This window comes from Eleutherodactylus coqui, chromosome 1 (assembly GCF_035609145.1).
Source record: "Eleutherodactylus coqui strain aEleCoq1 chromosome 1, aEleCoq1.hap1, whole genome shotgun sequence".
Classification (NCBI taxonomy): Eukaryota; Metazoa; Chordata; class Amphibia; order Anura; family Eleutherodactylidae; genus Eleutherodactylus; species Eleutherodactylus coqui.
Window position 1 is genome coordinate 435,981,970 of NC_089837.1, and position 24,745 is coordinate 436,006,714.

Consider the following 24,745-nt stretch of genomic DNA (forward strand, 5'->3'; position numbering starts at 1 on the left):
TCCAGTAGGTTGACAACACACTGGTTATGACTTTCAAATTGCACACCTCTTTGCTGAAGGAAGAAAGATACTGCCGCCAGACCCCCCTCATGGGGGATTGAGCTATATAAAGCTTCAATGTCCAGTGATGCCAGTAGGACGTCTGATTCGATGGTGATACCTTCAAGAATCCTAAGAACGTCCATCGTATCTCTTACGTAAGATCGTAATGATAGAACGTAAGGACGTAGGATCTTGTCAACATAGATGCTGATGTTTTGGGTAAGATTATTAACCCCAGAAACAATCGGGCGTCCCTTGATTGGGTTCGTCCCCTTATGTATCTTCGGTAATGCGTAAAATGTCGCAATGGTGGGAGAAGAAGAATACATAAAGCGATATTCGTTGGTATCGATATTGCCATTGGTCAATTCATGTTGTAACAAGTCCCGTAATTGTGTCAAGAATAGGTTAGTCGGGTCATGAGAGAGGGTGCTATATGTTGTAGAATCATGCAGAAGTCTACGGCACATTTCCACGTAATGTGGTCTATTTAGTATTACTATATTGCCACCTTTATCAGCCTCCTTAATAATGATCTTAGAGTTATTTTCCAAAGATTTCAACGCTTTTATTTGTCCTTGAGTCAAGTTAGAGTTTGGTTTGTGGTAAGTTGTCAAGGTTTTTAAGTCATTTTTCACCAATTTCTCAAATATATCAATTTCTGGACTAAACAGAGACGGAGGGTTATTCTTGCTGGATGGTTTAAGGTCCGTAAATGGACCAGAACCCCATAGTCTAGAGTTCTCATCCTCAAGATCCTGTAACATTTGAAGACCCTGACGGTCTGATAATTCCAGACCGAGTTCTTTTAAACGTTCTCTTTCTTTAATGGCAAAGAATTTTTTCCATCTAAGTTTGCGAGTGAAGAGGGAGATGTCCTTCGTCCACACGAACGGATCATAGCGGGTCGTGGGGACGAAGGACAGCCCCCTCTCCAACAGGCCCAACTCCTGTGGTGTCAAGTTATAGTCAGACAAATTAACCACCTTCAATTTGTCTTCAATGGAATCCGAGTCCGTCTCGGTTATATATGTAGTATCAGAGATCATTTCAGAGACTGATTGCGAAATGGGCAAATGGGAGCTTACTGGTTGTGTCATGGGGCGGTGTGTGGTTCTCGTCGCCCCCTCAAAAAATATTGAGATATCGGGGGTTCAGAGAAAACCCCTTCTTGAGGTTTTCTACCACGGCTTTTATTTCGGGATTGAAACCGTGCCTTAAAGCGACGTGCAGTAGGGTGATTGGAGGGTCTCAGTTCACCTTCGGATAGATCCGAAGAGCTAGGATCCGTCTCAGAGCGGCCTGAGGTGTTGGTATATGCTCTATTGTCTTTAAAATCAAGGAGATCACGACTAAACTGTGCGTGTTTCCTATCTTTTATTTGTGTCGTAAATTTTTCAATATTAATATGTAAGGCCTTCTCTTTTGTGGAAAAATCAGGATCCGTACTGAATGCCTTTGCTCTTTCTATCTGTTCCTCCAACTTTTTTTGGTTAGCCTCAAGTGTAGATTTTTCTTCATCTAGTAGTAGTTTAATCAATTTGAGTGAGGCTAGAGTAGATTCATCCTGCCATTTCTTGAGAAATGCAGGATTGTGGAGGCGTTTGGGTGGTACTATTGGGTTACGGAGGCCTCGAGGGACTATCTGGTGTTCAATGTATTTTTGTAGACCCTGGACCTCCCACCAATTTCGTAAATATTCCCGATATAGAGAAGTAAGCTCTTTAAAACACTTTTCAATCGATTGGTTCTGATGTGTAGCTCTAAATTCCCCTTCTGAGAAAACCGCACCCGCCTCAGACAGCCACTGATCTGTACCTGGGCTGGTGGGAGGAAAAGGTCATATACAACAACTCACAGTGGTCTGACAATATTGTACTCTGGTTACGTTACATTGATGACATCCTCATCCTATGGAAGGGTACATCTTCTTTTGCGACCTTTGTCGAGACACTAAATACCAACACCTTAAACCTACGCGTGACTAGCGAGATTAGTGCTACGACATTACCCTTCCTTGACATCCAGATTGTCAAAAATGAGGATGGTACCATCGCATCCACTCTTTATCGAAAGAAGACTGCTACCAACAGTCTATTGGGGTGGCAGAGCTACCATCCGACCCCTTTAAAACGTGGTATCCCGAAGGGTCAATTTCTTCGGTTACGTCGGAATTGCTCTGATGAAACTACATTTCTCTCAGAGAGCAAAAAACTGATGAAACGATTCAGTTCAAGAGGGTACCCAGAGGAAACAATTCTCCAGGCCTATCAATATGCGTCCAAACAACAACGTACCGTCTTATTAACACCAAAAGTACGTCCTACCGACCACTCTCCAAGAGTGATTGGTACATATGATACAGCCTGTCCCCAGATACGTGATATTCTTTCTCACTATTGGGACATTTTGAAAAATGATCATGATATCAGTGAGTACATTTCCCAAAAACCCTGTATAACATACAGACGAGGCCATAATTTAAAGGACCACTTGGTCAAAAGCCATTTACCACCGGACGAATCCAAAATCACCTGGCTAGGATCGAATCGTCCAAAAGGCACTTTTCCCTGTCACTCTTGTGCTGCTTGCCCCTTCATCCAGAAATCAAGTTCCTTCACCTGTGCTGTTTCCCATCGCACATACAAATGTCACGATTTTATTAATTGTAAGACCAGAAATGTGATATACATGGCCACATGTCCATGCCCAAAAAACTACATTGGCAAGACAATCCAGGAATTTCGCCGGAGGATTCTTGGCCATGTGGGGAACATCGAAAGACACGAATCCACCCCCCTAGCGGATCACATGTGGTTGGTACATAACGGCGATGCGCACTTATTAAAATTTCATTTGGATGTTTTGTTTGTCTATATGTAACGTGTGTGTGTCAGCCCATGTTTTTTAGATATTTTCCAATAAAGTTTGTAATTTTTAGTCTATAACTGTGATTCGGGCCCTATACTATAATTTATAGACTTATTCCGTCTCTGTGACAAGTTTCTCTACTATATGGCGGGCTTTCTCTCAAAAGACTTCAACACGTCTCAGTGGCTGTCTGAGGCGGGTGCGGTTTTCTCAGAAGGGGAATTTAGAGCTACACATCAGAACCAATCGATTGAAAAGTGTTTTAAAGAGCTTACTTCTCTATATCGGGAATATTTACGAAATTGGTGGGAGGTCCAGGGTCTACAAAAATACATTGAACACCAGATAGTCCCTCGAGGCCTCCGTAACCCAATAGTACCACCCAAACGCCTCCACAATCCTGCATTTCTCAAGAAATGGCAGGATGAATCTACTCTAGCCTCACTCAAATTGATTAAACTACTACTAGATGAAGAAAAATCTACACTTGAGGCTAACCAAAAAAAGTTGGAGGAACAGATAGAAAGAGCAAAGGCATTCAGTACGGATCCTGATTTTTCCACAAAAGAGAAGGCCTTACATATTAATATTGAAAAATTTACGACACAAATAAAAGATAGGAAACACGCACAGTTTAGTCGTGATCTCCTTGATTTTAAAGACAATAGAGCATATACCAACACCTCAGGCCGCTCTGAGACGGATCCTAGCTCTTCGGATCTATCCGAAGGTGAACTGAGACCCTCCAATCACCCTACTGCACGTCGCTTTAAGGCACGGTTTCAATCCCGAAATAAAAGCCGTGGTAGAAAACCTCAAGAAGGGGTTTTCTCTGAACCCCCGATATCTCAATATTTTTTGAGGGGGCGACGAGAACCACACACCGCCCCATGACACAACCAGTAAGCTCCCATTTGCCCATTTCGCAATCAGTCTCTGAAATGATCTCTGATACTACATATATAACCGAGACGGACTCGGATTCCATTGAAGACAAATTGAAGGTGGTTAATTTGTCTGACTATAACTTGACACCACAGGAGTTGGGCCTGTTGGAGAGGGGGCTGTCCTTCGTCCCCACGACCCGCTATGATCCGTTCGTGTGGACGAAGGACATCTCCCTCTTCACTCGCAAACTTAGATGGAAAAAATTCTTTGCCATTAAAGAAAGAGAACGTTTAAAAGAACTCGGTCTGGAATTATCAGACCGTCAGGGTCTTCAAATGTTACAGGATCTTGAGGATGAGAACTCTAGACTATGGGGTTCTGGTCCATTTACGGACCTTAAACCATCCAGCAAGAATAACCCTCCGTCTCTGTTTAGTCCAGAAATTGATATATTTGAGAAATTGGTGAAAAATGACTTAAAAACCTTGACAACTTACCACAAACCAAACTCTAACTTGACTCAAGGACAAATAAAAGCGTTGAAATCTTTGGAAAATAACTCTAAGATCATTATTAAGGAGGCTGATAAAGGTGGCAATATAGTAATACTAAATAGACCACATTACGTGGAAATGTGCCGTAGACTTCTGCATGATTCTACAACATATAGCACCCTCTCTCATGACCCGACTAACCTATTCTTGACACAATTACGGGACTTGTTACAACATGAATTGACCAATGGCAATATCGATACCAACGAATATCGCTTTATGTATTCTTCTTCTCCCACCATTGCGACATTTTACGCATTACCGAAGATACATAAGGGGACGAACCCAATCAAGGGACGCCCGATTGTTTCTGGGGTTAATAATCTTACCCAAAACATCAGCATCTATGTTGACAAGATCCTACGTCCTTACGTTCTATCATTACGATCTTACGTAAGAGATACGATGGACGTTCTTAGGATTCTTGAAGGTATCACCATCGAATCAGACGTCCTACTGGCATCACTGGACATTGAAGCTTTATATAGCTCAATCCCCCATGAGGGGGGTCTGGCGGCAGTATCTTTCTTCCTTCAGCAAAGAGGTGTGCAATTTGAAAGTCATAACCAGTGTGTTGTCAACCTACTGGAGTTTATCCTTAAACACAATTATTTTGTGTTTGACTCTGAGTACTTCCACCAGCTCAGGGGTACAGCGATGGGGACGCCTTGTGCCCCATCTTATGCTAATCTGTACCTGGGCTGGTGGGAGGAAAAGGTCATATACAACAACTCACAGTGGTCTGACAATATTGTACTCTGGTTACGTTACATTGATGACATCCTCATCCTATGGAAGGGTACATCTTCTTCTTTTGCGACCTTTGTCGAGACACTAAATACCAACACCTTAAACCTACGCGTGACTAGCGAGATTAGTGCTACGACATTACCCTTCCTTGACATCCAGATTGTCAAAAATGAGGATGGTACCATCGCATCCACTCTTTATCGAAAGAAGACTGCTACCAACAGTCTATTGGGGTGGCAGAGCTACCATCCGACCCCTTTAAAACGTGGTATCCCGAAGGGTCAATTTCTTCGGTTACGTCGGAATTGCTCTGATGAAACTACATTTCTCTCAGAGAGCAAAAAACTGATGAAACGATTCAGTTCAAGAGGGTACCCAGAGGAAACAATTCTCCAGGCCTATCAATATGCGTCCAAACAACAACGTACCGTCTTATTAACACCAAAAGTACGTCCTACCGACCACTCTCCAAGAGTGATTGGTACATATGATACAGCCTGTCCCCAGATACGTGATATTCTTTCTCACTATTGGGACATTTTGAAAAATGATCATGATATCAGTGAGTACATTTCCCAAAAACCCTGTATAACATACAGACGAGGCCATAATTTAAAGGACCACTTGGTCAAAAGCCATTTACCACCGGACGAATCCAAAATCACCTGGCTAGGATCGAATCGTCCAAAAGGCACTTTTCCCTGTCACTCTTGTGCTGCTTGCCCCTTCATCCAGAAATCAAGTTCCTTCACCTGTGCTGTTTCCCATCGCACATACAAATGTCACGATTTTATTAATTGTAAGACCAGAAATGTGATATACATGGCCACATGTCCATGCCCAAAAAACTACATTGGCAAGACAATCCAGGAATTTCGCCGGAGGATTCTTGGCCATGTGGGGAACATCGAAAGACACGAATCCACCCCCCTAGCGGATCACATGTGGTTGGTACATAACGGCGATGCGCACTTATTAAAATTTCATTTGGATGTTTTGTTTGTCTATATGTAACGTGTGTGTGTCAGCCCATGTTTTTTAGATATTTTCCAATAAAGTTTGTAATTTTTAGTCTATAACTGTGATTCGGGCCCTATACTATAATTTATAGACTTATTCCGTCTCTGTGACAAATATTTGTATGACCTGAAACCAATGAGCAGTCAAGACTGGAGGCAGAGTGGTTCTCCTTGCTCAAAGAAGTTCAGGGTGCAAAAATCAGCCACTAAGATCGATGGCATCTGTGTTCTGGGATAAGGAGGGCGTGCTGCTAATGGACTACCTTCAAAATGGTTCCACCATCAATGGAAGGTATTACATTGAACTTTTGGACCAATTGAGAGCAGCTCTGAAGGCCAAAAGGCACGGCAAGCTGTTCAAAGGAATCTTCTTCCTCGCCTCCGCTCACACTGCACAAGCAACCATGTCAAAACTGGTGGAGCTAGGCTTCCAGCTAGATGACCACCCACCTTATTCACCAGATCTAGCTTCCTCCGACTATTATCTGTTTCCAAACCTAAAGAAATACCTCAAGGGTACCAAATTTCACACCATTTCTGATGCCATGGCTGCTACGGATGACTGGTTTGAGGCACAACCGAAATCCTTTTTGCAAGGCTTACAGAACTTGGAATACCGATGTAAGAAGTGTGTTGACATCAGTGGAGAGTATGTGGAATAAATATAAAGTTTCATCTACCTATCTCGTTTCTTTCTGGGTAAAACCAAAGACTTAGCAGCCCCTCGTATTATAGCTTAGCTCGATTCAGTTAAAGGGATCACAGCAAAAGAATGGCGCACCTCGAGTCCGCTGGGTTGATTAATTTAGTCAAACCAGGGAACAATGACAGGAAGGCACAATATTAACCGAAAAATAGTCGATTTTAGAAAGCAAAAATGGCCATTCAGAGGGGTTGAATCCGTGGACAGCCCCCCCCACCCCCATTAATTTATGTAACAATCTAAGGTTCTGTGCAAACGGGACAAGATCTCACACCTCATCTTTTTATTTACAAAGTGAGAAGATCATGAAGTTTTGTGGGCCATTTCACACAATGTGGAATTTCTGCTGAGGAATTGGCTGCAACAATTCTGCAGCATTTACAGTACAAGCCGTGTGGAGGGGATTTCAAAAAATCTCCTTCACATGGTACGGAAACGTTCTGCAACACATCTGCACGTTTTTGAAAAATTCTGCAGATTCTAAGACCTCTCTCACACAGGCACTTTTTGATCGCCACGGTAATCACGGTATAACAGTTCCGTTGAAAGCAATGGGGCCTCACAGACACACGTTCGATCATGGTGCTGGACTGCACTTTTTCAGTGCCACGATTTTCAAGCGGTGTCTGCTCTATCTTCGCCCAATTAGCACACCTCATCACAATGATGGGGTGCACTAAAACATGCCATTAGCTGCAGGGAGCCTTGCCGCGTTCATGTATGAGAGCAGCCTATTTCTGCAGGATACCTTTCAGGCTACTGATTTCAACACTTGAAATACAGGGGTTGAACCTGCAGCAGATCTGCAACAAAATTCATGGCAAAATTTGCACCATTTAGGCCTCCCTCACACAGGTGTTTGCAGAAAATCAGCGTTTTTCAACGCTGCCTTTACTGCGATTTCAGCAGCATTGTCATGCATTTTTTACAACGTCTTGGCTGCGTTTTCAGCACAGCTTTACACACAGCCAAAGATGCTGGAAAAAAATAAAAAAATTAAAAAAAATAAAATCAATTAATCCTCACCTAGCTGTTGCTATCCTGGTCCCTGACTCTGTTTTCCAGAGCTCCTTGTCATCGCTGACAGAGGATCTTTTGCTAGTGATGGGGTTTGAAGACTCTGCCTCCAGCAAGAGATTGCTCTGATTGGCTGAGCCTGTTGAGTGTCGGCAGGCTGAGCTAATCAGAGCCAGCGCTGGACGCACCAATCACAGTCATTCATTGAATGGCTGTGATTGGTACATCAAGCGCTGTCTGATTGGTGGAGCCGGCACTCCTGAAAAAAATCAGAGCAATCCCTCGCTGGGAGGCAGGGATTTCAACCCCCGTCACTAGCAATAGATGCTTTGTTGGCTTGACAAGTGCCCGGCAGCCTGCCCAGAGCTCTGGTGAACAGCGGCAGGGACCACGGCAGCGCCAGCTAGGTGACTATTCCTTTTTAGGTAGTGTAGCTAGTGTTTGCGTTTAGCACTGCCAAAAACGTAGAACCAAGTTGCGCCATGTTTTCAGCAGCGCTGAAGCCACTGCTCATTCACTTCAATGGGCGACGCAGGGCTAAAAACGGGCAAAGATAGAACATCATAGCGTTGAACACGCTTAATTTTTACGCCTGTGTGAGCAGCCCTATGGAAATGAATGGGAGCATTGTACGCTGTAAAAAAAAAAAACGTAAAAAAAAACTAAAAAAACAAAAACACACGTCTGTGTGAGGGAGGCCTTAGGTGTGTATTTGCTGCAGGTTTTCCGCAGCTGATATGGTGTGTGAGAAGGCAGCCTCAGTCATAACATGGTTGCCAAACATTTCTTTTCCAATTTGCTGGCAATCTTCTAACCCATCTGCAGTAACCTCAGTCAAATAACTGCATTTTATAAAATTACAACACATTACTAAGTGAGCTCTCTGGGTTTGTGTGTTCTGTACTCAAGTGAAGATTTTTATTTTACAAATTGTTTAACTTTTGATCTATCACTAAAGTCCATCGGCCGGGGTCATGAACGTTAACTATTACAAACAGTCTGTTTATCAAATGCTGATATATACTAGCGGGGAAATGAAACACATATCTGTAGTTTAGAGCGAGAGTGAGATCTCTTCCTCCCCCCCCCCCCCCCCCCGCTCTCCCTCGCCGCCCCCCGAATCTTTTCTGACAAGCAGGCAGGTACTCGAAAAGGACGATACTCGCTCGAGTATTGTCCCTTACCGAGTATGCTCGCTTATCTCTATTTACTAGGCAGACACCAGCGATTTAGTTTTATATGTGCATCTAATCAGTACTTTGGACTGCTTCCTAATATACTTCTGCCCTGCCTAAAAGACCAGTATACATTAAAATAAATATCGCTTAGACTATAGCTGAGCACTTGCTAATATTCATTCTTCCCCCTGACAATCTAAGGGCTCCCGCACATGAGCGGATTCTGCAGCAAATATTGCCCATAGCCTACTATGGAGACCCGCTGCTCACTGCACATGGAGCGGAAATTTGTACTCGTGGAAGGGTGGGGAATAAAAAACAAAAACGCAGCATGCTCCATTCTGTATGGATTTCCGCTCCAATGACTTCCATTGAAGTCAATGGAAGCCATCCATCCCGCGGCCCTTCTGTGGCGATCACTGAAGAAGGAAGAGTCGCGGGATTAGTGTCAATCGCCTAGCAATGGCGAGGCTTTATCTGTACTGCGCATGTACGCTGGCTGGTGCTCCCACAGTACAGATAAAGGAGGTATCAGACAGATAAGTGGGGGTCACCTGCTGGGAACAGGGTAGGATCCTGCTATGGGATCCTGCATGCCGGATCCGACCCTGTCGGTTGCAGGAGGCCGAACTTTGCCTGAGCAACAAAGCTTCCTAGTTCCGCGACCATTCGACAACATTAATTGCGTGAGGGCCGTGGGTCGGACAGCTTCCATTGACTTCAATGGAAGCAGTCCGTGTGGAGTCCGCGCAGAATTGCAGCAATTTATTTCCGCTCATGCTATGGGTTGTATTTGCTATGGAATCCAGAGGCGGACGCCTGCTCCGGGCTCCGCAATGCAAATCCACCTATGTGCTGGCGGCCTAAAGCAATTGAATATCCATCAGTGTTCATATGTTTATCTCTGATAGAATGTATAAGTGCTAAATATGTTACTCATATCAATAGGGGAATTTGCACAGCTAAGTGAGCTGCACAAAAAAAAAAAACTGTGGCTATTAGTAACTAATAGTTTCCTGTGGAAATATTCAGGCAAAGGAATTTTAGGCACGCAAAAAAAATAAAATAAATAAAAAAAAAATAGGACATCAGCGACTGAAACTCCTTGCTGTGCAAAAATATAGGTCTTGACTAGGGATGAGCGAGTATACTCGCTAAGGCACTACTCGCTCGAGTAATGTGCCTTAGCCGAGTATCTCCCCGCTCGTCCCTAAAGATTCGGGGGCCGCCGCAGCTGACAGGTGAGTTGTGGCGGGGAGCAGGGGAGAGCGGGCGGGAGAGAGAGATCTCCCCTCCGTTCCTTCCTGCGCTCCCCCGCAGCTCCCCGCCCCGCAACGGCACCAGAATCTTTCGGGACGAGCGGGGAGATACTCGGCTAAGGCACATTACTCGAGTGAGTAGTGCCTTAGCGAGTATACTCGCTCATCCCTAGTCAAGACCCATCTTTGGTACACAAAATGCAGGAGTGTCCATAGACTCCTCTGGGGGCTGGAAGAAAAAAAAAAAAAAAGAAAAAAAAGTCAGAGAGAGAGTTTAGCTGAATCTAAGGGCTGATTCACACGTCCGTATATTGGCCGGGTTTTCACTCCTGGCCGACATACGGTGTCCCTTTCTGCAGGGGGAGGAGGCAGGCCGAGTGTGGGAGTAGTGCACTGAGCTCCCTCGCCACTATTTGCAATGGGAGGGGGCAGGACAGGGCAGAGCAAAGTCCCATGGGGGGAGGGGGGGGGGGGGGACATCGCAGAGTTTAAAAAAAAACGCTAGTAGGTAAAAGCCCTTAGGAAGAGGATAATTATATTGTGAGGATGGGTGCGGGAAGGAGGGAATTGCCCAGTGTGAACCCATCTCCAAACAAAGGTAGAATGAAGCTTTGAAACCCAAACCGCTAATTATGATGTTTAAACACCATTTCGAAGCCAGGACTGCTCTAAGAGAAGAGCGGAACTGAATCCAAGTTGCCCAGGACCATTTCAGAAAAACATTGGTAAGTCTGGGTTATCCACCAGACGTGTTAGGGGTCCTGGCCTAGAAATCAGGTGCGTTCTGGAGGTGTATCGACCCCTTGGGGAAACCTCCAGTACTCTGGCTCCTCTTCTGCCCAGTAACCAGGGAGCGCCCGCCACTTGGCAAGGCGCAGATATCTGCTCCATTTCTACCCATAATTTTTGTTGGCCATTATGAATCAGGTCCAGAACACACTTGCTCAAAGCAGCTTTGTAGTATGATGTAAAATTGGGGAGGCTCGCACCCGCTTGACTTGTATGTGCGATTTAAATGCTAATGAAGCTTGGGAGTTGATCGAGAAAAATAGTCCATTTACGTGTTTTTTTAGCTTCTATTTTTTTTTTTTTTTATTTATTTTTTTTGCACGCAGAATTTTTGCGCGATTAGGTCCCTCATGTGAATGAACTATAGGGGGTATTCACAAGTGCAACATAGGTCCAGGAAGATTGGACCTACTTTGCACTCTATTTAACTGCAATGTGGTTTTGCATAAAAACCGTATCTATGTACATGTGAAAAAAATGCACGTAAAAAATAAAAAATAAAACAAACAAAAAACCTTGCACTCGCAAATATATAGCATCTGCATGCGATTTTTTTTTTTTGCCTACAAAGACTAATGTGCGAGAATCGCCCATACATTGGACATGCAGTGATTTCAATCTGGGATGGTCGGTCTGAAAGAAAAATCTCTAAAGTGAACTACCAGATAGAAATCAATAGGTCCTTTTCATCTGCAAGTTCCATTCACATTGCAATTGGACGGAACCTACACTTGAAACTAGCCCGTGTGAATGCCCCCAAATCGTGGCACACTGTACAATACTACCATTACAGTAATTACACAATACATATATGCCAATATAAAAAAATAGCAATTAGCAAATATAGTCTTATTAGATTCCATTTAGCTTCATTGTTCTCCGCCTACTGTCACAGGCCGTTTTCTGATGGCCTTTGTCATTTCTCCATAGACTGAATAGTGGTGATCCTAAGAGGCACCATGCATTATGCTGACAGATTCACATAGCAAAAGCTGGGATTGTAAATTCCTCTAAGGGGAACATGTCATCAGAAAATGACCTATTGTTTAAGGATAGGGACACCTTCACAGGGTCCTCCACCCCCATGTATTTTTACATACAAATCATATTTGTAGTTGGAGGTTATTAAAAATTTCCACCTGTTTATTTTCTGTGCTTGCAGTGTATTGCACTATACTGCAAGCTGGCCGACTCAGGTACTTGTAAAATCTATCATTCAGGCCGATGAAGCACTATGAAACTAATCACAGGAGGGGGAGATATCTGCTACATGAAATTAACAGCAGGTGTAGAGAGATGTGTGATATACAGCTTATTACACAAAAGGAGGGTTGGGGGAAAGAGATGTGGTGAAACACTAATTAACCATTTCCAATCCATTGTGACATCTAAAGACATTCTGATTGAAGGCTGTAGAGCTCTGATGTCGGAAGACATCCGGCAGGGTATTCTTACTGTATATTACTGGCCGCTCTGTTGTCGTGGGCCTCCTCAGCATGTCCCATACCGCAATACTGGCTCTAGCCAGCAGATGGCACCATTGTATAATAGCAGAAAGAGAAAGCTCCCTAGGAAACTCTGAATCTAAAATTGGATTGCAAAGGGTTAATCATGATTTTATGACACCCAAGCCTCATGTCCACTTGCACGTACTGATTCCACTGCTAAATCCCGCAGCGGAATCTGTGCATGCCCACAGACATGACAGGAGAAAAGCAGCTTCTTACCTCTCCGGATCCAGCGCGGGTCCCTCTCCGTGGCGGCCTGATCGTCTTCTTCAGTAGGCGGATGTACCATTTTTTCTATTTTAAATCTCCTGCTTTCCCACAGATCCGCAGCACCTCCACAGTGACAGCTGCGGGTGTGGCTTCCATTGACTTCAATGGAAGCAGTTGCTGCAAGACCCGCAGGAAATGGAGCGTGCTGTGATTTCCTCCAGTGCGTGCAGTCCGCACTCCGGGGGAAAAAAACATTATCACATCCACATGCTTTTACTTGCCGTGCGGATGCCAATGTATCACATGGCAGGAAAGAGGTGCGGATCTCCCGCACAGAAGACAGGAGCAGATTTTATAATTAAAATCCACACGTGGACATTGGGCCTCCACACGGGCGTTTGTGTTTTTGGGCAGGCAAAAAGAAAATATGCAGCGATAGGGCAAATGTGTGTCTGCTTTGGAAAGTGCTCTTTCCCCACGCAAAGAACATACTAAAAAAAATAAAATACCAACACACATGCTGCAGGGGGGGGGGGGGGTGTTCTTTTTTGCGCCACCAAATTGCGCACAAATACAATGAAGTCAGTGTGTTCTATTTTCTGGATATTGCGCGCACAAATACGTCCGTGTGAATCCAGCCTCGATGTCTAGAATGAAAACTGCACAATATTAGGATATTTTAAATACATACATAATGATAATAAATAAAAAAAAATAAATCCCCAAAGTTTTTCAAAAACTCTATTTAGACAACAGATCCTTTTCTGATGCCACATTCCCCTGAAGCATTGTAAGCTTATAGTGAGAATGCTCACGCTCATAAAAGGAGCAAATACAATACATATAATATATTGGTGAATGCAATCTCCTAGCAGATTAGTGTTATTTCAACTTGCTGAATAGCATGAAATCCGAGGATGTGTTTCCGCAACCCATCTGTATGGAGAGACACGGACTTAACTACAACTGGAAGGTTATCCAGGATCAGCTCTTTGCTTCCTGTTTTTGGAGGGGGATGGAAACAAAATTTGTAGAAACTTCAAGCTGAGAGCTAACAAGAAGTTATACAAGACTCATTTAAAAAGCATATAGCATTCTTCGTATTATCAAAAAAAAAACTCAGATTTTAATTAATATGTTTACCTAAAATGATAATAAATAATGCAGAATTAGGCTATCTTGCATTGGGTATAAATTGTGCTTTAAATGCTGCAGAACTGCAAACCCCAGCATGCCAGCTTTGAAACTTTGTATTTCTACAGCAACTGTTGATAAACTAAAATTGCCTACTTTTGCTGTCAACTAAGCAAACACTTTAAATGTCCTCTAAATGCACAATAGCAATTGTAGCAGTATGCTTTTTTATAAGTTACCTTCCAATAACCACAATACTCCCTTCCTTTGGGTCAGCCATGATCACCGCTACTGTGTTTGACTACAAGTGCAGCTTGCAGGAAGGATCTGCACAGTTTCACATCCCAGGCTATTTACTTGGTGCCTGCACAAGGTCTCATGCAATCCTTGCTGTGATTGGCTGCCCTGAAAGGCTCCAGCCTGCAGCATGATAGCTGCGTGCTGGTTGGCTGCTGCTAATCAGTCCAGTGCTCCACCTTCATTTCATATAAATCTGTTATGGCAAACACATTTCCTCAGGATTGCTACATTACAATCACCGTCACATAGAGCTTTCCCTTCCACAAGCAAACTATAAGACGTGTAGCGTGAAACGTAGAGTAATCAAGCCAGTCGGTTAACCCCTTTATGGCCTCAGGATTATTCAACTTTAGTGGCTGCATCAGAGTTCAGTGAACATTCACCACTAGTAAAGCTGCACTAATGTATCAGAGAATTGCACAAATGGCAATATTTTAACGTATACCTGCGTATCCTTGAGGCCTCATTCTCACAGGCGTTTTTATGCAGCCATTTAGCCGCGATACAACGTCGTCCAAAAATCGCAACCATGTGTAGCATTGGATTCCAATGCATTCATTCACACCGCCAAAAAATTTTCGGGCACGGGAAAGACTCGCACCGTCAAAACGTCTAATTGCCAACCATTTTCGATCGCTGATTTTTCACGCTGCGTTAAAAGAGAGGTCTTTATCTAAGCATTAGAAGTCATTACGATTATTTCTGCTGACGGAATTCCGCGCTGCAGCGTATTTTGCACGTGATATGCCTGTGTGAACACTAATCTTGGGACTCAATCGCGGCTATTCTCCCTTGATGCCAATTTCGCCCACGATGCGTCTGGGGTAAAAACGCATCGCACGTGTGAATGAGTCCTATAGCTCATTAGGAAGCCACAGGAAATTCTAATTCCTTGCATCTATCTGTTATCTTATCAGCTAACACTGAATGCAGATATTTCTACATATTGATATTTTGAACAAATTGTCCTCCCACTGAGACCCACTGAATTGGTAATCTGCAGGGAAACCCAAGAGTAAGTATACAATTTCCCTGCAGCACCACCGCAGGACAAATGAGGTATTACATGATGCCCCCTTTGGAGTGTAATGCACATATGCACCAGGTCTTTCAGAAGAGAAGTACCATTCTATTAACCCTAAAACATGTTCTCTAAACCAGACAACCCTCTTTCAGATTTCCAACTAGCACCAGATATAGAAACATGGTGTCCACAGGTATAAGATTTTTTCTTTAGCTAGTTAGTCATAAGGATCAATAAAACTGATAAGAGAGCTTTTAGTAAACGTTAAGTGACTGTATGTCTAGAAGTTCCATCGGAACACAGATTTAAATGAGCTACCCTATATTCTTCCTGTTGTGTAAAACGGAGGGTGACAGTGACATCTGTACATACATCTAACACTTCTAATAAAGCTGTTCTCAGCTTTGGGCAATCACTACTCTTTAGGTCCCTTGATTATTATCCCTGCAAAGACCCCTGGAAATCAACTGAAAACTCATCAGAAACCCACACAATCAGTGTGCAAATTTCCTGCAGCGCCACCACAGGTGAAATTAAGCATTGCACAGTGCCTCTTCAAATAAAAGGGTTATCTGTGTAATACAGGACCTCCAGAGCCAGAAATGCTAGATATATCGCTCCCCACTATGGCCAAGAGATGACCCACCTGCATTAACTGGGAATTCAGAGTACAGAACTTTTTCTTGAATTTTCCACATTTTTTGAATGGCCTTTGTTGTGTTAAGATACGATAATATGTTGCAGCAATATATATTTCTTATTGTTAATTTTACAACATGATACATATACTCCTCCGGTTATTCTACTTTTACTACTAGGCCTTAAGCATTAAATCATACAAGCAGCTATAAAATGCTTGATCTACAAAAAGCCTATTGAATAAAAAGCACTGTGATGTCTGATGTATACAAATGTAACATTTCCTGCATCCAGTGAAGTCTGGCACTGCAGTAACATACTATGCGCTCACTAAGCGCAGAACCGCTTTAAAAATAACACAATTAGTCAATGATAAATAGTCAGTTACAAATAAAACTAACACCTACAAGTGTAACGTATTGTTGTCAATCTTCCTACAAGAGGAATTATAATTATAGATTGGTTACCTAGTAACAATGCAGCTTGCCAAATGTGATAACAGACATTTCATACCGGAGCAAGTCTAAAGGCCGCCTGCACGCGACCAGATTTCGATTGTAGAATCCGCGATCGTCACCCGCACGGAAGATCTGCGGTATTCTGCACCCATTGAAAACATAGAACATTTGCATGTCCGCTCACATGAGCAGATAGCAATTACAATTTTTGCAAGCAGATTTAAAAAACCAGCATGTTCTATTTTTTGCAGACTCCACACTGACGGCTTCCATTGAAATCAATGGAAGCCGTCCGACCTGCAGCGGCAATTGGAATTGTGGATAGGCCGCGGATAACCGCATCATCACCTAAATAGTTTTTTTTAAATGTGTACTGCGCAGGACCGACGGCAAGCTTCCGCGATCATCTGCAATACAGAAAGCAAAGGTACGTGGGGTTGTTAGCTGTAGATAGAGCCGGATTCCATGTGCAGGCGGCCTAACATTGGACCAATGGGATGATGAAGCTCCTAAATACAATTAACCCTTTTGCTTTTTGCATAACTTGCTTTTAAGTATATAATATATTGCATCGAAGGTTCAAGTATATGGTCATATTACAGTCAAGCACAAGTTGGATGGATCAATAATTCGGCACACTAATGGGCCCTACTGTACCTCTGTAAAGAATTAGAAGGGACTCTTCTTAAATTCCATGATGTGTCTGTGAAATTTTTGGAGCACAGCTCTGAAGGCTATAAAGATATATTAAAAAATAAATGAGATTAGAATTGTTTGCAGGTTGGACACAGAAAATGTGCCTTCTATATTATAAAGACATGTAACAATATTGTATGGTAGTCTGATACTTTTAGACTAAAGAGTCTCTTCCAAATGAAGCATACAGATAACACAGGATTAACAATTTGTGTAACTATCTTCTGCCTTCCCTGCAAAATGACCTCTGTACATGTCACAGAGCAGGTCTAGCGCGGTCTCCTATACAAATCGATGGGTCAGCGCTAGAGATGAGCGAACGTACTCGTCCGAGCTTGATACTCGTTTGAGTATTAGCATGTTCGAGATGCTCGTTACTAGAGGCGAGCACCACGCGATGTTCGAGTTACTTTCACTTTCATCTCTGAGACGTTAGCGCGCTTTTCTGGCCAATAGAAAGACAGGGCAGGCATTACAACTTCCCCCTGCGACGTTCAAGCCCTATACCACCCCCCTGCAGTGAGTGGCTGGCGAGATCAGGTGTCACCCGAGTATATAAATCGGCCCCTCCCGCGGCTCGCCACAGATGCATTCTGACATAGTTCAGGGAAAGTGCTGTCTTGCTGGAGTTGCTATAGGGAGAGCGTTAGGAGTTATTTTAGGCTTCAAGAACCCCAACGGTCCTTCTTAGGGCCACATCTGACCGTGTGCAGTACTGTTGAGGCTGCTTTTTGCAGTGTTGCACAATTTTTTTTTTTTTGTATATCGGCCGTGCAGAGCATTGCGTCCTCAGTCTGCAGTAATTTTACATAGTATAGGGCCAGTAGTGCTGAAGCAGGAACAGTGAAAAAGGTAAAAGACATATACTGTCTATATAGGCAGTGGGCTTTTCCAAAAAAATTTGGGAAAAAACATTCTATTTGGGCTGCCTGTGACCGTCCTGAGTGTATTGCGTCTCTGCTGGGGGTAGTAGTCCTAATTAATACGCAGCCAGCTAAGTGTTACAGCAGGCTTGCGCAAAATTCTTTCCTGGCTCTGCGTTGGCCGTTACATCACCGCTGTCATCCTGTCCAGAGGGAAACAGTCTGCAGTAATTTTACATAGTCCAGGGCCAGTAGTGGTGAGGCAGGGACAGTGAAAGAGATATACTGTCTATATAGGCAGTGGGCTTTTCCAAAAAAATTTGGGAAAAAAACATTCTATTTGGGCTGCCTGTGACCGTCCTGAGTGTACTGCGTCTGTGCTGGGGGTAGTAGTCCTAATTAATACGCAGCCAGCTAAGTGTTACAGCAGGCTTGCGCAAAATTCTTTCCTGGCTCTGCATTGCCCGTTACATCACCGCTGTCATCCTGTCCAGAGGGAAACAGTCTGCAGTAATTTTACATAGTCCAGGGCCAGTAGTGCTGAGGCAGGTACAGTGAAAGAGATATACTGTCTATATAGGCAGTGGGCTTTTCCAAAAAAATTTGGGAAAAAACATTCTATTTGGGCTGCCTGTGACTGTCCTGAGTGTACTGCGTCTCTGCTGGGGGTAGTAGTCCTAATTAATACGCAGCCAGCTAAGTGTTACAGCAGGCTTGCGCAAAATTCTTTCCTGGCTCTGCTGTGCGTTCCGTAAGCGAAGTCAGCTTCCAACCACAGGCCAATAAGCGGCACATTTAATTACAGCGTTCTGTTTCTGCACTACTGGTAATACACCATGCTGAGGGGTAGGGGTAGACCTAGAGGACGTGGACGTGGGCGAGGACGCGGAGGCCCAAGTCAGGGTGTGGGCACAGGCCGAGCTCCTGATCCAGGTGTATCGCAGCCGACTGCTGCGGGATTAGGAGAGAGGCACGTTTCTGGCGTCCCCACATTCATCTCACAATTAATGGGTCCATGTGGTAGACCTTTATTAGAAAATGAGCAGTGTGAGCAGGTCCTGTCGTGGATGGCAGAAAGTGCATCCAGCAATCTATCGACCACCCAGAGTTCTGCGCCGTCCACTGCTGCAACTCTGAATCCTCTGGCTGCTGCTTCTCCTTCCTCCCAGCCTCCTCACTCCATTACAATGACACATTCTGAGGAGCAGGCAGACTCCCAGGAACTGTTCCCGGGCCCCTGCCCAGAATGGCCCGCAATGGTTCCGAATCCTCTCCCACTGGAGGAGTTTGTCGTGACCGATGCCCAACCTTTGGAAAGTTCCCGGGGTCCGGGGGATGAGGCTGGGGACTTCCGGCAACTGTCTCAAGAGCTTTCAGTGGGTGAGGAGGACGATGACGATGAGACACAGTTGTCTATCACTCAGGTAGTAGTAATTGGAGTAAGTCCGAAGGAGGAGCGCACAGAGGATTCAGAGGAAGAGCAGCAGGACGATGAGGTGACTGACCCCACCTGGTTTGCTACGCCTACTGAGAACAGGTCTTCAGAGGGGGAGGCAAGTGCAGCAGCAGGGCAGGTTGGAAGAGGCAGTGCGGTGGCCAGGGGTAAAGGCAGGGCCAGACCGAATAATCCACCAACTGTTTCCCAAAGCGCCCCCTCACGCCATGCCACCCTGCAGAGGCCGAAGTGCTCAAAGGTCTGGCAGTTTTTCACTGAGAGTGCAGACGACCGACGAACAGTGGTGTGCAACCTTTGTCGCGCCAAGATCAGCCGGGGAGCCACCACCACCAGCCTCACCACCACCAGCATGCGCAGACATATGATGGCCAAGCACCCCACAAGGTGGGACGAAGGCCGTTCACCGCCTCCGGTTTGCACCGCTGCCTCTCCCCCTGTGCCCCAACCTGCCACTGAGATCCAACCCCTCTCTCAGGACACAGGCACTACCGTCTCCTGGCCTGCACCCACACCCTCACCTCCGCTGTCCTCGGCCCCATCCACCAATGTCTCTCAGCGCACTGTCCAGCCGTCGCTAGCGCAAGTGTTGGAGCGCAAGCGCAAGTACGCCACCACGCACCCGCACGCTCAAGCGTTAAACGTGCACATAGCCAAATTTTTCAGCCTGGAGATGCTGCCGTATAGGGTTGTGGAAACGGAGGCTTTCAAAGGTATGATGGCGGCCCCGCGCTACTCAGTTCCCAGTCGCCACTACTTTTCCCGATGTGCCGTCCCAGCCCTGCACGACCACGTCTCCCGCAACATTGTACGCGCCCTCACCAACGCGGTTACTGCCAAGGTCCACTTAACAACGGACACGTGGACAAGCACAGGCGGGCAGGGCCACTATATCTCCCTGACGGCACATTGGATGAATTTAGTGGAGGCTGGGACAGAGTCAGAGCATGGGACCGCTCACGTCCTACCCACCCCCAGAATTGCGGACCCCAGCTCGGTGGTGGTATCTGCGGCGGTGTATGCTTCCTCCACTAAACCACCCTCCTGCTCCTCCTCCTCCTACGCAACCTCTGTCTCGCAATCAAGATGTGTCAGCAGCAGCACGTCGCCAGCAGTCGGTGTCGCGCGGCACGGCAGCACAGCGGTGGGCAAGCATCAGCAGGCCGTGCTGAAACTACTCAGCTTAGGAGAGAAGAGGCACACGGCCCACGAACTGCTGCAGGGTCTGACAGAGCAGACCGACCGCTGGCTTGCGCTGCTGAGCCTCCAACCGGACATGGTCGTGTGTGACAACGGCCGTAACCTGGTGGCGGCTCTGCAGCTCGGCAGCCTCACGCACGTGCCATGTCTGGCCCACGTCTTTAATTTGGTGGTTCAGCGCTTTCTGAAAAGCTACCCACACTTGTCATACCTGCTCGGAAAGGTGCGCCACCTCTGCGCACATTTCCGCAAGTCCCACACGGACGCTGCCACCCTGCGCACCCTGCAACATTGGTTTAATCTGCCAGTGCACCGACTGCTGTGCGACGTGCCCACACGGTGGAACTCTACGCTCCACATGTTGGCCAGGCTCTATGAGCAGCGTAGAGCTATAGTGGAATACCAACTCCAACATGGGCGGCGCAGTGGGAGTCAGCCTCCTCAATTCTTTACAGAAGAGTGGGCCTGGTTGGCAGAGATCTGCCAGGTCCTTGGAAACTTTGAGGAGTCTACCCAGATGGTGAGCGGCGATGCTGCAATCATTAGCTTCACCATTCCTCTGCTATGCCTCTTGAGAAGTTCCCTGCAAAGCATAAAGGCAGACGCTTTGCGCTCGGAAACGGAGGCGGGGGAAGACAGTATGTCGCTGGATAGTCAGAGCACCCTCCTGTCTATATCTCAGCGCATTGAGGAGGAGGAGCATGAGGAGGATGAGGAGGAGGGGGAAGAGACAGCTTGGCCCACTGCTGAGGGTACCCATGCTGCTTGCCTGTCATCCTTTCAGCGTGTATTGCCTGAGGAGGAGGAGGAGGAGGATCCTGAAAGTGATCTTCCTAGTGAGGACAGCCATGTGTTGCGTACAGGTACCCTGGCACACATGGCTGACTTCATGTTAGGATGCCTTTCTCGTGACCCTCGCGTTACACGCATTCTGGCCACTACGGATTACTGGGTGTACACACTGCTCGACCCACGGTATAAGGAGAACCTTTCCACTCTCATACCCGAAGAGGAAAGGGGGTCGAGAGTGATGCTATACCACAGGACCCTGGCGGACAAACTGATGGTAAAATTCCCATCCGACAGCGCTAGTGGCCGAAGGCGCAGTTCCGAGGGCCAGGTAGCAGGGGAGGCGCGGAGATCAGGCAGCATGTGCAGCACAGGCAAGGGAACACTCTCTAAGGCCTTTGACAGCTTTCTGGCTCCCCAGCAAGACTGTGTCACCGCTCCCCAGTCAAGGCTGAGTCGGCGGGAGCACTGTAAAAGGATGGTGAGGGAGTACGTAGCCGATCGCATGACTGTCCTCCGTGACGCCTCTGCCCCCTACAACTACTGGGTGTCGAAGCTGGACACGTGGCCTGAACTCGCGCTGTATGCCCTGGAGGTGCTTGCTTGTCCTGCGGCTAGCGTCTTGTCAGAGAGGGTGTTTAGTGCGGCTGGGGGAATCATCACGGATAAGCGTACCCGCCTGTCAACCGACAGTGCCGACAGGCTTACACTCATCAAGATGAACAAAGCCTGGATTTCCCCAGACTTCTCTTCTCCACCAGCGGACAGCAGCGATACCTAAACAATACGTAGGCTGCACCCACGGATGGAAGCATCGTTCTCTATCACCATCAAAAACGGGGACCTTTTAGCTTCATCAATCTGTGTATAATATTCATCTTCCTCCTCCTGCTCCTCCTCCTGAAACCTCACGTAATCACGCCGAACGGGCAATTTTTCTTAGGCCCACAAGGCTCAGTCATATAATTTTTGTAAACAATTTTTATACGTTTCAATGCTCATTAAAGCGTTGAAACTTGCACCTGAACCAATTTTTATTTTAACTGGGCTGCCTCCAGGCCTAGTTACAAATTAAGCCACATTAACCAAAGCGATTAATGGGTTTCACCTGCCCTCTTGGTTGGGCATGGGCAATTTTTCTGAGGTACATTAGTACTGTTGGTACACCAATTTTTTTGGGCCATCGCCTACAGTGTAATCCAATTAATTTTTTGCCCACCTGCATTAAAGCTGACGTTACATCAGCTGTGCTGGGCACTGCAATGGGATATATTTATGTACCGCCGGTGGCTTCCTGGGACCCACCCATGCTGTCGGTCCACATGGACTTCCCATTAGGGAGATGTACGTGCCTGTGTATACTTATAAAAAACTGGAGCCTGACTGGGGCATGCAGTTTGGGCCGAAGCCCACCTGTATTTAATCAGATGTTAGCTCTGCTGTCCAGGGCACTGCAATGGGATATATTTTTGTACCGCCAGTGGCTTCCAGGGAGCCACCCATGCTTTCGGTCCACACGGAGTTGTAACTGCATGTGTCCACTTCTAAAGAACCCCAGTCTGACTGGGGCATGCAGTGTGGGCCGAAGCCCACCTGTATTTTATCTGATGTTACCTCAGCTGTGCAGGGCAATGCAATGGGATATATTTATGTACCGCCGGTGGCTTCCTGGCACCCACCCATGCTGTCGGTCCACACGGAGTTGTAACTGCATGTGTCCACTTCTAAAGAACCCCAGTCTGACTGGGGCATGCAGTGTGGGCCGAAGCCCACCTGCATTTAACATGACATTACCTCAGCTGTGATGGGCAATGCAATGGGATATATTTATGTACCGCCGGTGGGTTCCAGGGAGCCACCCATGCTGTGGGTCCACAGGGAGTTGTAACTGCATGTGTCTACTTCTAAAGAACCCCAGTTTGACTGGGGCATGCAATGTGGGCCGAAGCCCACCTGCATTTAACATGACATTACATCAGCTGTGCTGGGCACTGCAATGGGATATATTTATGTACAGCCGGTGGGTTCCAGGGAGCCACTCATGCTGTGGGTGCACACGGAATTCCCATTGCGGAGTTGTACCTGCCTGTGACTATTTATAAAAAACCGCGGTCTGACTGGGGCATGCAGACACCTTGATAGAATGAATAGTGTGTGGAACATAGGTTCCCCATTGCTCTGCCAACGTGTGCAGCTCCTGATGGAGGTGGCACAGGATTGGATTTCTCATTGCTTCTGTACAGCATTGTGGGCTATCGCCCCGCCCCTTTTAAAGAGGGTCGCTGCCTAGCCATGCCAACCCTCTGCAGTGTGTGCCTGCGGTTCCTCCTCATGGCAGACGCACTTATAAATAGACATGAGGGTGGTGTGGCATGAGGGCAGCTGAGGGCAGCTGAAGGCTGCGCAGGGACACTTTGGTGTGTGCTGTGGACACTGGGTCGTGCGGGGGGGTTGGGCAGCATGTAACCCAGGAGAAGTGGCAGCGGAGTGTCATGCAGGCAGTGATTGTGCTTTGTTGGAGGCAGTGTGGTGCTTAGCTAAGGTATGCATTGCTAATGAGGGCTTTTCAGAAGTAAAAATTGTTGGGAGGGGGGGGGGCCCACTCTTGCCGCTATTGTGGCTTAATAGTGGGACCTGGGAACTTGAGATGCAGCCCAACATGTAGCCCCTCGCCTGCCCTATCCGTTGCTGTGTTGTTCCCATCACTTTCTTGAATTGCCCAGATTTTCACAAATGGAAACCTTAGCGAGCATCGGCGATATACAAAAATGCTCGGGTCGGCCATTGACTTCAATGGGGTTCGTTATTCGAAACGAATCCTCGAGCATCGCGAAATTTTCGTCCCGAGTAACGAGCACCCGAGCATTTTGGTGCTCGCTCATCTCTAGTCAGCGCCTGTCCATTGTGAATGGCCCATGAAGCTGCTGTAAAGCATCTCAGTAAATGCTCTAAATGCTGTTAAAGGCAGCTGAGGCAAAATGTCAGTGCCCATGGCGATGTATAGATAAGAGAATAAACAATTCTACATATATAGAATAAAACATTAGAAAAATGTTGGTGATATAGTCTCTTTAAGGTGCAACTGCACTTTCAACAAACTTTTGACATGTCATAAGAATCTCCCCTGTAAGGTAGGAATCACCCTAGTAACATGCTTGTAGATCTAGTGCCACTAACATCATACTGGTACCATAGCTCGTTACTGTTTGTTCATTGAGCGTAGTTTCCCATAGTTAATAAACTAAAAGTAAATCAGACAGAAAATGTCACAAAGTCACCAACATTGAAATCTTTTCACAGATTAACAGAATTAATGAAGTGATAAAGAACTGGCCAGAGCGCAAAGGCCAGTTATGGTAATAACCTGTAATATGTTACAAAGTGGGACCACGCCACACCTT

The 24,745-nt window shown here is 46.0% G+C and overlaps 1 protein-coding gene across 1 annotated transcript in view; it reads right to left on the minus strand.

Moving 5' to 3' along the window:
• Positions 1 to 14,286, minus strand: part of CRYL1 (crystallin lambda 1) — a 137,105-nt gene extending 122,819 nt beyond the window's left edge. Inside the window, exon 1 of the mRNA XM_066582171.1 lies at positions 14,162 to 14,286. Within this exon, the coding sequence (XP_066438268.1) occupies positions 14,162 to 14,202 (41 nt within the window). The 5' untranslated portion in view covers positions 14,203 to 14,286. The remainder of the gene's footprint in view (positions 1 to 14,161) is intronic.
• Between the last annotated feature and the right edge of the window lie 10,459 nt (positions 14,287 to 24,745).